Source organism: Apus apus, chromosome 4 (genome assembly GCF_020740795.1).
Source record: "Apus apus isolate bApuApu2 chromosome 4, bApuApu2.pri.cur, whole genome shotgun sequence".
NCBI classification, from domain to species: Eukaryota; Metazoa; Chordata; class Aves; order Apodiformes; family Apodidae; genus Apus; species Apus apus.
The window spans coordinates 31093566-31109872 of NC_067285.1; the positions used below are offsets into that span (position 1 = coordinate 31093566).

The window sequence follows — 16307 nt, forward strand, 5'->3', positions numbered from 1 at the left end:
TTTTAAATGGCAGTTAAAGAGCCAAATGCTCCGTGAGGCTGCCATAATACTTCACACCAAATCAAGAAATGCATCTGTACGTATGTGCAAAAACGTCTGTGCCCATTCGGGTAAAAATGTATTTGCAAGTTTCACAGCTGTATTTAACTAATGCTGGAAGATTTGCTGCTGTTGGGTGAGAGAGCCAGGCCATGCCACTGCTTTAGTCTCCTCATTCTGAACTGCTTCCATGGGCTGGAAGAGCCACTGCTATACCTTAATTGGTACTTTAGCACTGCTTAAATGACAGCAAACCACCCCTGATCTGTAGTATTTCATGCAACACGTAGTGCTGTGGCAGCACACTGTGTTTTCTGTGGCCATCTGATAGTAAATCCTGCAAATTCAATATTCTGCATATTGGACCTGAAGCTAAACAAGTATTTCTATTTAAAATTTGGGGTATTATCATGCTGGAGAGTAACTCTTACTTTAACAGAATTTGTAATACTGTTAGCTTTTCCAAAGTTTTACAGCTGTAATAGTACTATTTTGTTTTGTTTTCCAGCTTATTTAAACACTATAAACAATATGAATACCTCTTCCAGAATCATACAGAAGAACTTTTGATAAGTAATGAGGTAAGTCATTTATATAGATGGAACTCATTATGAGGAGTTATTTAATCAATGCACTGTAGCATATGTTTTATATTGCTCAAAGCAAGTGCATGTCAACATTACTCCATTACTAACATAAAATGGCTGATTAAAGAATACAGTTAGAATAAAGTTAGAGGTTTTGATCCTCATATTCAAAATTACTTTTTCATTTCAAAAAAGTGTAAATGCATTGCTTGGTTAAGTTGTTAGTTGTGTTAAATCAGGAATACTCTTGTGTATGTATTTATAAGTTGATGTACATAATTTGAATCAGCAATGCATGAGTCTGACTCTGTTTTGAAATCAGCAATCACAATGAGAAAAGGTTGTGTACCAAGTGTAGTCTGACCACAGTTCTGATGTTTATGTATGCTTGTGTATGTACAGAGTTTTGTTTCCACTGTATCCACCAACAGTTAATTATACTGACTGTAAGGAAACAAGCTAGCTAGAGGTTCAGTGTTTTGAAGGCAGTTAGTTAATAGTAGTGCATTGGCTTGACTGTAAACTTTGTCATGTATTCTACCTTATACATGAAAAAATACACAGGAAAATGCATTGATGCAGGATGTGGCCTTTAATGAAACAGGTAGGTTCAATTAATCAAATAAACCTTCCTTTAGCCTGACTCTGCATTTTGAGGATATATGTTACAATACATTGAAGAAGATTTACATTTATAATTTATATTAAGAGACAACTGCTTGCTCAGAGAAGCATGGTGGTGGGATTTTTTTGATGGCACTTAACATTTTAGCTTATCAGTACACAGTGAAGTTAAAGTTAATGCACTGGAAAATTTTCTTTACATTTTAAGCTGATGGTTTGACTGTATAAATTATGTGGGATAATTTCTTTCTATGTTGCTTTTGAATAGCTGAATTATTAAAAAAAAAAAAAAAAGATACTTTTTTTGACATGGATGCAAGTATTAGGAAGTTATTCTCAGAATTCCTAAGGTGGGCTGAAATTCCAACTATGGTGAAATCAATGACAAAACTGCCATCACACAAGTAGAACAGGACCTCAGCACCACTGTGCTAGGATTGTTTTTTTTTATATTAGCTACTCAGATCAATGGCTGGTTAGCACTTTCTAATTAGTAATATTACTTTCAATGAGGCTTTGATTAAGTAATTCCTTGTGTAAATTTGGGTAATGTGTCTTATCAGACTGGCTTAAAAGAAATGTCTTAGTGTTGTCTTATAAGCCATTTCTGAGTGGCTAAGATCAGTGCACACTGTCCCAGCTGTGGAAGAGTGGTTGGTCTGCACAGGTTGTCTGCTGGAGGTACCACCTCTGCCAAAGGTGCCACCTCCACTAGGGAATGGCAGAAATGTGTTTCTGTGAATTGCTTGGGTGATGATCCATCAAAGGAACAATTATAACTCTCACAAGAACCTTCATGACAATTTTTAACCATGACTTTTTTATGGTCATTTCTTACGTATGGACCCATTCAGTTTAATCCATCTGTTTTGTATTCTGACTTACAAGGCAGAGAGTCTTTAATGTGTCCAACGACACTGCAATGCCCAAGAAAATCAATACTTACTCCTGTACAGTTTATTTTGATAGGGTGATACATTGTTCTTCAATACATAAGTTTAAGGCATTGAAGCTACGCATATAAATTTATTGAGTTATTTGCTCTCACTTTATGGGTTAAAATGTGACAAGAGGTGAATCCAGCATAGACTTCAAGTTCTTTTGCTACAACTTTGTTACATTTAGAAATGCTTACAGTCAAGGAGAGTTTTCCCTTTTATGCTTGCAGTCCCTTAGATGAACAGCTTAAACCCTGACAAGTTGGTGGGACCAGTGTGGTTTGGTGTGTAAGGCTATGGTAGGAGCATGCCTGGAGCTGTGTGCTCTGCAGTGCATCTGTTCAGGGAACAGGAGGGGGCAGGAGATCGACTGGGAAATTTGCGTGCTGGAAGTATCAGACAAATCTGTGCTGAGAGGCTGGCTGCTGTCCTGCTCTGTGGTTAAAAAAAAAAAAAAAAAAGCAAAAAAAAAAAAAGCTCATGTAGACACACCGTGGCCTACAGCTGGATGTGGTCCTTACTTGAAGCTGAGTGCTACTAATGCCTAAAAAGTTTTCTCGAACAATAGAAGACTGCTCTTTTGGAATGGGAGACTGTAAATTGTAATGGCCAGATTTGTCCAAATAACAAGAACCACGGTGTTCTAAGAGCTCAATTACACCATTATCTCCTTTTGCAAATGAAGGCTTTGAGACGAGTCAGTGAAATTACTTGCTCCAGCTGCAGTGAGTTGCTCCAACTGAAATGGCTTGCTTTAGCTCAGTGAGTAAATTTGTGCTCCACTTGTTCCCAGAGTATTACCTATTGAATAAAAGTCCAGTAGCCTAATGAGAAGAGCTGCTTCTTTAAAAGAGATGGAACTACAACAAATAAAAGCAGTAGTTAGTGTTGCAATGGATATGCTTTAAGAGAAACCTCAGTATGCATTTTCCAGAGAAATCTCATAGCAATGGGTTGTAAACTCATTGGTTTGTTTTTTTTTCTCTAGCCCAGGCAATTATACAGTGTTCTCAATCAGGTTTCCTTTTTTATCTTTCACTGCAGTTATTTCCAAATGACCCTGTCATTTCCTGTGTAGAGTAAAATCAGACAAGAAAAGGGAAATTAGTCAAAACCCAGTTAGATTATGCATACAATATCTGTGGCCATGCCACTTAACAAAATTTAAGTTACTTAAATGTGGCATGTAATTAGTGGAGCTTCACAGTCTGATTAATATTCTGCATTTGATGCAGCTAGCATGATAGATCCACCTTTGTAAAATACAGACAGTATTTAAGTCCTAAAAAAAAAATAACAAATGCTTGGCTAATTTAAATATATTTTCACAGTGGGTAAAGCCTTTAAATGTAGCTGCCTGAGGTGATCATATTGCCAAGGAAAAAAAAAAAAAAAGAAAAAGAAAAAAAAGGTTAAAATTGAAAGACATGAATGTTTGGTTGGATGATAAAACACATATCATGCATCTAACCTACATTGGCAGTATTTAAAATTTAAAAATTCTCTTTCCAGCTATCAAATCCTTTACTTCTCCTTCATCCCAGATCTACAAAGACCTATATATTATGTATGCATGAATACCTGTTAGAAAACATGACAGTACAAGGAATTACTGAGAAGTGCTAAGATGCCAAGTAAATTCATAGCTTTTTTCTGTTACTGTTATGAGCAGTTCCCCACATTTAGAATGATTACAGAAGAAGCAGTGCTTTAGCTGTTCTGTGGCTATGATCCAAAATAAAAAGCCTGTAGTGCTAACATACCAGAGTTCTTCTGGAATATTGTAGTTACAGATACTGTTTTTTCCTTTTGCCCATTCTGGAGGTTTTACTCTCTAGCTGTGATTTAGTACACTTATATGAGCCTGCAATTTCAAAGAAGGCAAAAGGAGTACAGACAAATCTTGATGTGCAGGGATTCAGTGGAGCAATTCCTATTAACCCATGTCAGATCTTATAACGAAGGTTTATGTTGTTAATACAAGAATTGTGTAGAATTTTCTTATTCTTTTCTATTTCTATGTTCAGTTAATTTATTTTGCTTTGATAGAATGATCTATTACAGAACATCTTGTATTTTTTTCCTCACATGTACAAATTGTACCTTATACTGCAGTTCATGTTTTTGCTGCTCTCCGTTGTGTATTTTTGGATGGAATGAGGCTAAGGTCTTTGGGGATTATGTCTGCTTTGAAACATTTCTTAATAAAAATAATGTGGTTGGTAAATCTAGTTTTATTCCTAGTTGCTTTAGCCAGCCTGATGGAGTAATCTGCTATTTTATGGCCCAGATGACTAGCTAAGTTTGACTTCTTGAAATAGTAGTGTACAATGTAATTTTCTTTAGAGATGTCAGAGTGGGTCAGGTTGCAATAAAAATATCAAAGATTAAGTTTAATGGTAGTGCAGATTCAGTATTAGAGCAGATACTAGATATCATCCTCTGTACTTAGACTTCCAAAACAGTTTCCATTAATGCCTTCTTTCCATGTACTCCTTACTTGCTGAAACATTAAGCTTTTGGACTATGTCTGGTCTTTTATTTATATGGGTTGGGTATTGTTTTGGGGGTTTTTTGAAAGTTTGAACAAAATCCCTTCTGTGTTTGAATTTAAGGGGGTAGATAGGAAGAATGTGGTATTTGAAAGCTGATAAAGCTTTTTCTGGTGGCAAAAGACTTGAACTCTGAGACTTGAATTTGATATGTAATCCTCATTAGGTGTCGCATATTTAGATTTGTTAATCAATCTTTGTTTAAACAAATTTGTTCAGTGATTTCTTGAGAACTGCATTTTAAAGATCTACGAAACCAGAATATTTCCATAAGTGTATCAGTTCACACTAGAGAGATTCATTCCCTAGCTAATAGAGTGCACAGTTTTCAAAGCTTGAAGGTTTCAAATATTTGTAATGCTTAAAAACCACTGAGTTGATTTTCTGTAGCTTTGTTTTGTAAATATCACCATGGCAAAGACATCAAGACTGCTTTGAAGGAAATAAGAGCGTAGGCCTGGAAAGGACCTCTTCAATTGTCAGCTCTAGTGCCACTTTCTCATAGGAAAATTTATATAATAGTCTTCAAAAACTTGTCAAACTCGAGCTTAAGAGTTTAAATATTTTTGTTTGTTATTGCAGTTAGAAAGCTGCCCTGGTGCCTGATTTCTGTAATGGTTGCAAAACTTGTAATTTCCATTCTAAATGTATTCATGACAAGCTTACTTACATTTGTCCTTGTGCCAATTTGTGCCAGCATTGACCTTTAGTTCTTATTCCAACCCCAGTGTTTATTTTTCTAGTGTATGAAGAGACAGCAATCTTATTGTCAGCCTTCATTTAGCTAAACTAGAAAAGCCAGCCTTCTCTAATTTTTGCTTTTAAGGTATGTTTTTCATACATGCATTCTTACATACATAGCACCCTGTAGTCATCCTGTTGGCCTTTTTCTCTAATTGTTCCTCTTTAAATCAGTTTTGTTTGAACATAAGTGACCAAACGGCACATCATAATGTTGCTGAGATAAAAGCAAGGCCTTGTACAATATCAATAGTGCTTTCTTGTTCTCTACTGGGAACAGTCTACACTACAGGTCCTAGAATCAGTCAAACATTTTGTCCCTGTTGTGTGGCTCACATCCTAGGTCTGCTATTCTGCTTCTCCTCTATTACAGTAATTTCCTGCTGAGATACTCCCAGTGGACAGTAGGTTTAAAACATATTATGTCCCTTCAATGTCACCTCAAAATTTGTCATTGAATACAAGAGTGAATATTCTTCAAGGTCATTCAGTCTCATTTGTATGATATTCCTGCCCTGTCATTAATTGATTGCATCTCTCACATTTCTTTTGTCTAGAAAATTGGTTATCTTATTAAATAAACTATGAAATTAGTGTAGCATTGCGTATCTCTGATAAACCAATGTTTCCCATTCCCACATCATTTATTTTTTCCCTCAAAACATATTTCTCAAGCTTTTACTACGATGAAGATGGAAACTACAGCTTCAGGAGGAGGTTCATCATTTTTCAATAATGAATGCTTAAAACTAACACACTGGTACTTGATCTTTTGATGTCTGAGGGGGAATTTTTTACATCTGTTACAGAAGTGTATAGTACCTGGGACAGGGTTACTGAAGTAAACAGCTGGAGAGCCAGTGGGTTTTGTGACAAAAATCACTGATATTCACTTATTTGATCTTGAAGTTTGCTATGGCTGTAACCAGAGAGATCTTGAAGGACTTGTGATCGGTCTGAATGAAAAGTGGAGTTTGTTGGAATTATATGCGTTATTACTTGAAATCTTTTAAGCATATCTTGAACAGTAGAAATCACCTTTGATTTTCAAAGAATGTCTTTGGCATATCCAGTTGCCAGAAGTGGAGATATTTGACCTTTAACAATTATGCTTCCATGTGGGTCACGTGCTGATGGTCTTCTACAGCTATTTTAGCATGCCTGAGTTCTGGTTGTTTAGATGTGCTGCCCTGAAACTCCAGAGAGTTACAGAAATTCATAAGCTGTTGCTGAGTACTTTTGCAAATCCTCCTTTAGAGAATGATTGACAAAATGGTTTAAAAATCATTTTCTTAGGAAACATTGAACACAAAACAAATCTGCTTTTTAATTCAGTAACATGCATGAAGTCATGAAAGCAAAACCTAAGGCAGGAAGAGTGCTGAGTTGCTGTCATAGCCTATGCCTTCAGTATGCAGAGCATTTTGGTTCTGACCCAGCCAGCATTTAAACAAGTGCCTCTTTTTAAGCACTTGGGAACTTTTATTTCAATGGACCTATTCATATACAGAGAGTTTAACTAAGAAGTGACTGGGAGTCACATTACTCAGCACCCTGGAGGACTAAGAGCTAAAAAACCCTAGAGCAGGAAAGATTTTTAAGCTCATCATAACTTTTTATTGGAGTCATACAGTTGACAAAGCATCATGTTTTTTGACTGTATGATGTTAAATGAGAGAGAGGGGGGAAAAATCCTTAGAACTGTTGGCAGCAGAACATCTCTGGAACTGTCCAGGGATTGCTGTATATACATACAGATGTGCTCTCTGAATTTTTTATTTATTAAGAAAGTGACTTGATTTCTGTATGTGTGTGTGTATGTGAACATACATAGTTCTGAATAGCAGCAGTAATGGCTGATTTATTTGCTGTAAAGAAAGTCAACTAGGAATCATAGGCTTTGACCGGAAGGACAGACAGTGTATTAATGGCAGCACGTTTCTGCTACTCAGCAGAATGTTGTAAGATGCAAATGACTAAGTGCTGTGTCAGAACACCATAGTACATGGTTAAAAATATTTATCAATCAGTATATAAATTTTAGTGGAAGACAAGGAAATCATCAGAAATGTATTGACTTGGGGAAATACTAAAGTAGTTAAGTACCTGAAGGGTAGACTATTAGGATATGAATTTTGGTTTACTTTTCTAGTACTCCTGAATAACTTTATCCTTTGATGCCTTTTGGGAGTTCTTGTTTTAGTTGACCAGCATAGAACAAAATAATTAGAGCTGAGCAAGCATCAGTAATTTTTTTTCCTAGAATATTCTGAGATTTTTGCAGTTTGATTTAATTCAAGTTTAAAACAAAAAATAAGCACAAAGAGAATTGCTATTCTTACATGTCTCTGTTTAAGCTCCCTCACTCCAAAGCAGAGCTCTTGAAGGCTGCTTCAGGGCCCAAGCCCCATCCTGGTGCCATACAGCACAGTTGGCTCTGCTGGAGCAAGGAGGACCCCATGATTTGGGGGTCTGCCATGTGCCCTCAGCTGTCCATAAAGCCTGTGGGTGGGGAGCTGAGAATCTACAGAGCAGGTTGCTAGGTGAGCCAGCATGACAAATGGTGTCAAAAGGACTTTGCAAATAAGCTGGTGAGAACCAGGTAGGCTGCTGCTTGCATGTTGGTAGAAATTAATTTGCAGACTCCATCCTAAATTTCCAGGTATTTCAAAGAATAATGTTTGTAAGGAATCTTCCAAAAGAAAGGACGTTTTATTTGAATTTTTCCCTTTCATTATGTCTGCTGCAAAACAATACTGCTTTTTGTTAAACTCTCCCATGTAACATAGCATGGATCAAGGAGTTATTAAAGAAAGCACTGTGTTTCATTTATATTTTGCTGGTTCAACTTTAGCTTATTTTATTTTTCCAACTGTTTGGAGCAGGGAACCTTTGGGTCCTTGCTGGTCCAGTTGGACTTACTGGAAACTGGTTTACCAGAGCAATTTGCCCTCTTTTCAAAATTTCCAGCATCATTTTTGTTAGTCAGCACACAGAGACACGTGAACTATTTTTATACCCCCTACCTTTATCTGCAGCTTTCCATCATCTTGAAGATTTAATTGTATTCATTAAAGTATCTGCAGAATGGACAAGTGATGTAGTATTTCATGGGAATGTGTCCCTGTGGGTCAATATTTGTGTATCAAATTCATACATCTTGTGACCTTATGTTACGAATAACATGTTGACCTTATTCATATAACTAAACAGCATAGTGTTTCTTTACAGTGATGATTTGTGATCAATACACATTCAAACAAACTTTTATCCTTTTAGCTGGTGTTATGAGGACACATATTCAAAGTTTAAATAAGACAAGTTTTGCAATACTTTAAAGTCCCTTTTTGAAGTGTGCCAGAAAGTTTGTATGTTTTCTAATTTCACCTCGAAGTTTACAACTTGTCACAAGATACAACATAAAATATTTTTACTGAACATTTAATCTGATGTATTTTAATATTTAATTCATTAAACATTATTTTGATTTCCTATAAATATGCTAAGCTCAGCAAATGCAGTGCTACTAATTAGAAAGCTGAGTTTTATAGAATGTCTGGTTGGTATGTGACGTAACTTATATTGCTACTTAGGCTTACATTTAATAAACCTTAGCTGGAGAAATTGTTTAAATTTCAAAGAAAAGATAATAAATAAAACGAGGGCATAGAATATTAATGTGATCTGTGCCTTTATTTTTTTAATGCATTCAAAGTTAAATAGTGGTGGTCTGTTAACAATCTGGGCTATTTGGCAAGTCTTTAAACTTACTCAATAATCAAAACATAAAAGGACAATGGAAACATTTTACAATTAAAAAAAAAAGGAGTACAGAAACCAAACAAATTATTCTTTGCTTTTTCTTGGTAAGGAGGTGAACTTTATAGGAAGGGCAACAAGCTCTGAGTTAGGGTTGCCTTTTCCTGTCTTTGTTATAAATTTCATCTGTCTGTGAAGAATCCTCTCCAGTTACTTTGTGGTTCATGGCTATGGGGGAGGTGTGCGTGTCTATCTGAAAGACAGATTGGAGGCAAGCTTTCTTTTAATTGTACTGGGTTTTTTTCACTTAGGAAATGGCAATTCTTTGTGTTAATTTGCCTTGCTTGCTAAATATACAGATGGATAAAATTCCTAAGATCCCAGCTGTGTAAATAGAATACTAACAAAACAACTGTTTTCTTCAGCATTTGTATTATTTGTTCTTTGTGCTTTGCTAGACTTCTGGAAGATTTTGACACCATTTGGGTTCAGTATAATAATTCAAAATGTTTTCATTAGGGTTTAAATGGGGAAAGCGTTTGACAAAGAGATGGACTTTGTCCAAAGCATGGTGCTTGATTCTTTTGTGTTTGTCCAAATACACTGCAACAATATTACGAAGCACCAGAATTATGGGAAGAAGCTGCCAAATGGTACTCAAAGGAGAGCCATGTACTTGGGCTTAGTGTGCTCCTTGTGTCCTCCTTTCCCCATATCTAGTGAGCATCTAAAGAGAAGAAGCTGAGGTAGCACATGTGCAGCTATGCAGATAGGAGAGAAGGGGGCCAGGACCAAGCTCCTGTACCACTTCTTTCACCATTTGGTCCTGAAGCAGGAGTCATTTACAGGTTGCTAGCAACAGATCAGAGAGGGAAAATTTGTCTTTTCAATCCTCTTCTTCATTGTGGGCTGATGGCCAGATCGCACCAACTCTGTCTCACTGACCTTCAACATCTCCTGCTCTTCTGTTCTCGGAATAGGTTCCTATCTGTAACTTTTATCAGCCTAACTAACCTTGTGCTTTCTGAGTCTCCCTCCAGTCCATTGCCCTGCTTACAGAAGCTAAGGCTTCATTATGTATTTCCAGCTATTGCACTCAGAAAAACAACATCAAGTAGGTAGACCATACTGTATCTTCTCAGAGTGGACGGGAAAAGATGGCAGCTAGAGTCTTTTAGAGTGACAAGTCATGACAAGGAGTATTATCTGAAGTTTTTTATGGTTTGGCTTCCCATTGCACTGTTGAAAATATGGTAGTGATGTGAGGAGGGATACTTAATTGTTTATACCTAATGTTTGCTTTTCCTTACTTGGAAGAGTAGGCAGATGACCTTAAGACGGTAAGGTGGTGAGTATTTATGTGAATTTTATTTGCCCATTTTTTATTTCCCCATAGATTGATTTCAGCCTCAAATTTTGTCTTTCTCAGATTGCAGCCTCAGTCAGAGCTCACATAGATTCTACAGAGTTAGACTGCAGATGGTGCTGTGTTTGGGATACAACTCGAACAAACATGGATGTTTCCAGCTGAAATATATTACCGTTGTGCTCTCCACTTTTTAGGATGAGTGGTCCTTCTGATATTTTGGGTTCATTCTACAAGAATCCAACAATACTGTAAAAGCATCTTGCAGAAAATATTACTGCTCTCACGACATAGAAAAATTTGCATTGATTACATGCCAATACATGTATTACTCTATTTTCTTAGTGTTAGAATTCATGTGCTTAGTAAAAGTTTTATTGTCTCCTTGTTCTGTTCAAATAATGCTACACAAGGAACAATACCTTCTGTGCAGTTGCTCAGTAGTTTATTTTGACTGTGCATAACAAATATGGCTTGTGAATACAGTCTAATGGCAGAGATTCTCAGGGATAAAGATGAATGTTGCATGCTTCATTTATAGCAAGGCCATCCAAATATGGGCTCAGAGTTGTGAAAACATCCCCTGCTTCAGAAGTCTCGAATTTTTGATTGATCGAGGCTGTGTGCAAGTTTCAGGCTCTAACCAGCTGGAATTCAGGTCTCTATCTTTAGAGTCACTGAATGTTGTGTGTTATGAATAGATTTGCAATACATTGTAACCACTGACAATGTGTGTGTGTGTGTGTTACTCTTGCTTAATAAAATGGAGGAGTGATAGGGATGTTCCTTAAAGCTTATTCTGCTTTGAATAGCTGCCTAACATCCTCTGAGAGTTTTCTTAGCATTCATTTTGTATTCATTACACCATTTATCATTTTAATCTCTTTCAGTTATGCATTTAGGACTCTTAATTATTTTCTTTTGTTCTAAGGAAGGATATTTGGCCAGCTTTTTGTATTCTTCAGGAGTTAGGATGTAGCTGAAGATTTACGTTTGCAGAAATGTTAAATTACCTGTAATGATCATATTTCAAATGAAGTATTTCAAGGTTTTACCCTCACTTAGGCTTGTTGCAGGAGACTAATTTTTAGCATTCCTGTTGTCTCTGCAGGCCTAGGTTAAAAGAAAGTCATAGCTAGAGTCTAGGTTGTTGACTTTATTCTTTCTCTCTTTCTCTCTTTCTTTTTCTTTTTTTTTTTTTTTTTAAAAGTCCTACCAGTGATGCTCTGTGGTGCCCTCTGGTGGGATTTCCAAAAACAATTACATTTCTGACCATTTTGAGCATGACCCCTTGCATCTATTAGTGCATGCATGTTGGTATGTAACTCAGTACTGAACCATTGATTTCAGTTTAGTAATCTCATTTGGTTTGGGAAATCAAGAAACTGTCAAGATGGAAGTAAGGAGCTAAATGTTACTTATATTGCCATGACAGAGATTTTATCTTTTGTTCCTCCCTGCTGTGCTTGCAAATACAGCTCTTTGAATTACTGAATGTAAAAATAATATCCTTTTCTTTGCAACCCTGGCACAGCAAAACACAATAGGAGAAGTAAAAGGCAGGATTTCAGTCTTATCTCTGTGTTTCCTAACCACTGCTGGTTTGACTTCAGTTCCTATTCTTGTTATTCATACTGGTTTTATTGCAGTGTATTTAATTGTCTCTCTTTGTTCTGATCAATCCTCAGTTAAATGGGTAAATAATAAAAGAAAGAGGGCACATAATCAAATTACCAGTAGTAATTGGTCAGCCCAAGCATTACTGGAACTTTGTAATGAGCAGAAAGAACAGGGCTTTGGTATCAGAGTCATAAGGGCCAAGCCTTTAAAGCTGACAGCACAAACACATTGCTACATTGGCACATATTTTGTGAATTTAAATTACAAATTATTGCGTATAATCAGAATCAGAGCAACTGAAAAATCATACAGCATGGATAGACTTTATTAATTTTAGATACAAATGACAGACATTAGACAAGCTTAGAAGTCTGACAGACTAGGAGAATCTTAATATTTGACAAGTGCAAGATAAAATGAGAACTTGTCTTGTGGATTATTTTATTTTTTTCTTTCATAGTGGCAGGAACATTACACAAACTAATAAGAAGCAAACCAAATGCATTAGAATAAAATGTAGAAGTCTGCAGTAAGGGAGCTTATTTAGGAAACAGGAAAGTTTAAAGACTGAACATTAAACAACCAACAGGACATGGTATATTAAATAGGGGACTGTGGGTTGCTCTGGGAATTAGATGCTAAAGTTTTTCAGTGCCATTTTAATACATTTACCACTTTGCAGATTACAACATGAATTGTTCATTTTCTACTTCATAGTGAATAACTACAATTAAAAAGACAACCTGCTTTCTTCCTTTGCTCTTACCTGTTGCTGTGCTACCAATTTTAGAAGCAAAATTCAAGGCTTGATCAGATAGGTGTCAATAACTCCAACCTATACAGAAATACAGAATTTGATTTATTCGATTTTATTTTCTGTTTTCTCTTTCTGCCAAATCTAATTAGGGAAGGGTTGGTAAGGAGTGAAGAAAATGTAGCATGACTATTAACAAGCTAAGCCCTGCTCTGTGGAATTCAGTTGTGTAAAATGCCATTTTTACAGATTTTTGCCATTTACAGGATGCTGTGGGTCAAGTCCAGTAAGATCAGTATGGCAAGGGGAATAAATAAATGTTCTCATTAAGAGTACACTAAACTTGCCAAATGCTACAGTAAATAGTAGTGGTGCAGCAGGGTGGTGCAACTTCATTTTTACCTGGGGGTTAGATTGACTCTGCCAACTAGTTCCCTATTAAGACCCAATTTACTTGGGCTGCATAAAAACTCTAAAGTGACACTAATATTCTGTTGAACTCTGTCTTCAGAAAACAGCAATTTCTACTAATCATTGACATGTTGAATTTCAAAAATTAAAGAAATTGTTGAGACGAAGACTTTTGGATAAATTCATCAGGGGATCACCCATGATGATGGACTTTTAATGTCTGTGCTTCTTTTACTACTGTTGGGTATAAGCTATGAGTGTGCAGTTAGGATTTGCCATCCAATTCAGGTATCCTCCATGTACTGTACCCCAAATAATTTCAGGGGATCTACTAAGATTTTATCTACATTTTTAAACTAACTAAATATTTTAAAACATATAAACTGTAGTAGTACCTAGAAAGGTTGGACCAGATGATCCCTGAGGTCCCTTCCAACCTGGCATTCTATGATTCTAAAGTAGACACCAGGTTACCATGGTATGTAATGGTAAAAAAATTTGGCCTCAAACTGAAAATTCTTGCCAAAATGCAAACATCCCATATTTACAGTTGTGTAAAATACTGCTATAGCTTTGTGACGTGCATGTATGTATAAGTAGAGAGGAAAGTGCTGTATTGGTCCATCTTATGGATCATTTGCAAATAAGGCTTCATATTCAGACATTTTAACTGATTTTGCTTTGTATCATCTGTAGTAAATTACGGAGACTAGTTAGTTTTCAACATTAAGAGAAAGGTTGCTGCAGTGTTTCTGCAATATAACAGGAATTACATTTGTTAATATACTTTGGGAGCATTTAAATTCTAATCACACAGACGAAAGGAAATTTCAAGTAATAGCAAGTAAATTTAAATTACACAACAGTAAAGACTTTCATACCTTTGAAAATATTTTAGCACTGCCTTTTTTTTTTTACTTGCTTTGATTATACATGATCACAGCAGCAGAATTCTATTGCTGTTCCCACAATTTCTAAAGCATTACTGTGCTAACATGAAATATGTATATATAGGTACGTTTGCCAACTTGTAATTTTTTCATTTGTTTTCCACCTCATGTACTGGGAGGAGCTGCTGAGCAGCACAATGACTGAAGGAGAATGCAGAATAGTTGCAGGAGAAAACACAGATATGCAAGCAATATTTGCAGGAAAAGTAAGCTTTTTTGCTGTGGGTTCAGAGGGAAGAAAATGAGATTTCCATCCCTTAAAACCTGCCTTTTAGACCCCTGGGTTCCCTCAGAACACTAGCCAGCATTTGCTGGCCAGGCCCTTGCAAGTGTCTCACAAGCACCATGTGAGAGAATATTTTTTATGCCACACAAACTTGTTAGCTTTGCACCCATGGAATATTACTCTGAATCAGGCCTCACCAGCTCTGCATGTCCAGTAATTTAATGGACATAGGTTGGCTCCTCCTGCAAGCCAGCTCCTGCCTAAGATAAAAAGCTGCAATACAAGGCACTTAATGACCATGTAAGGGAGGAAGATTCTGCCCAAGGAAGCATTTTCTTATCCCTCTCCAGCTTGATGCCCTCCTTTCATGGCACTTTCCCCCTCTTCAGCAGCACCTGCTCATTGTTAAAATGAGAAGGGGAAACTAAGCACCACTATGACTAAAAATAGAATTACCCAATTTTTTGTATTGCAGTGTTTAACCTCTGCTCTTTTCATCATATGCACAGCAGGAGAAAGAGGATTTGCTTTAACAACTTGTCAGGTATTAAGCAGTACAAATTTTTTGCTAGAAATTGTGCTATCAGTAAAGTAAACAATAAGGCCACGTATATTTAATTTTTAATTCATTTTGAGTTATGGTATTCTTTTAATTACATGAACCAGGCAGGCTCCAACACTGCAAGCCTTAGGGCTTGAAGTGCAATTTCAATGCTTTGTAATAAATTTGCCAAACTTTGGAAAAAGATGAAATGCCTTAATATTTAACATTTGCTTGATTTAAATTTTACTAACCCAGGCACTTTATAATTCATACTTTTTTCAGTGCAATGTACTGCCACAGCAGAACGATCATAATAGTAGTTGTGAGTAAGTGTTCCTTTTGCACACAGGTTTTACTTATAAACTAGATGAACAAAAGGGCCTGGGGTATCAAGGGAATGCTAAAGATCTACAGAGCCTTTCACTTCAAGGTCATTGGTTCAAGCACACATCATTAAAGACAGAAAGTTAACACCTGACTGCTGCTTCATAATATACATGAAATGACTTGGTGGTGTCAGTGGAGACAAGGAAAGGATACAAGCAGTTTAATAAAAAGAAGTAGGACTACTGCATAGGTCAAAAAAGAGGAGGAATCAGGAGATACCCAGTTTACCAGGCTCCTGTCTTCCCATGCAGGTAGTCCTGAGGGCTCTATTAATTCTTCAGTCTGGAAAGGTTAGAATGGTTTTAGTCAAAATGAGCTTGGGTTCATTTGATGTCAGAAGCTTGAGCTGAGCTGGTTAGATACAAGGTCAGAAAGGATCCAAGGAAAATTCAGGTAGAAGGTGGTTTGCTGAGGAAGTAACAGCAAAGTTGGTTTGATGCTACTAGGGTACTGGACAAGAGGCTCTTTGAAAGCAGATGCAAAACCAATATGTATGAAAAAAAAATATATATATAAGTCCAAGCAGAAAACTGTTGGCCATGGTGTACTCATGACTGCCTTCCAAGTGAGCAGTTGCAGCCTGCCGATGTTAATTCCCCAGTAAAGTTAATCAAATTAGGTACTCTCTCTTCTGATCACTTGTGTAACATTATTGCTGTTTAAGGCTTTTTTAAAGTAGTAGTTGCTTTTCTTAGTGATCCTTTTATGTGAGACCTCTAAGATTAGGTGTATTTAGAGGAAGCAGTGTGTGTAAGGTGGCAGTGATTTTTATTAGCCATTTCATATTTAGTTGTCAAAATGAAGTAAAT

General features: G+C 36.5%; 1 protein-coding gene across 1 annotated transcript in view; it reads left to right on the forward strand.

Moving 5' to 3' along the window:
• The window catches only part of CABCOCO1 (ciliary associated calcium binding coiled-coil 1), a 50076-nt gene that overhangs the window by 15682 nt on the left and 18087 nt on the right, over positions 1 to 16307 (forward strand). Inside the window, exon 5 of the mRNA XM_051618518.1 lies at positions 548 to 620. Coding sequence (XP_051474478.1) covers positions 548 to 620 — 73 coding nt within the window. The remainder of the gene's footprint in view (positions 1 to 547; positions 621 to 16307) is intronic.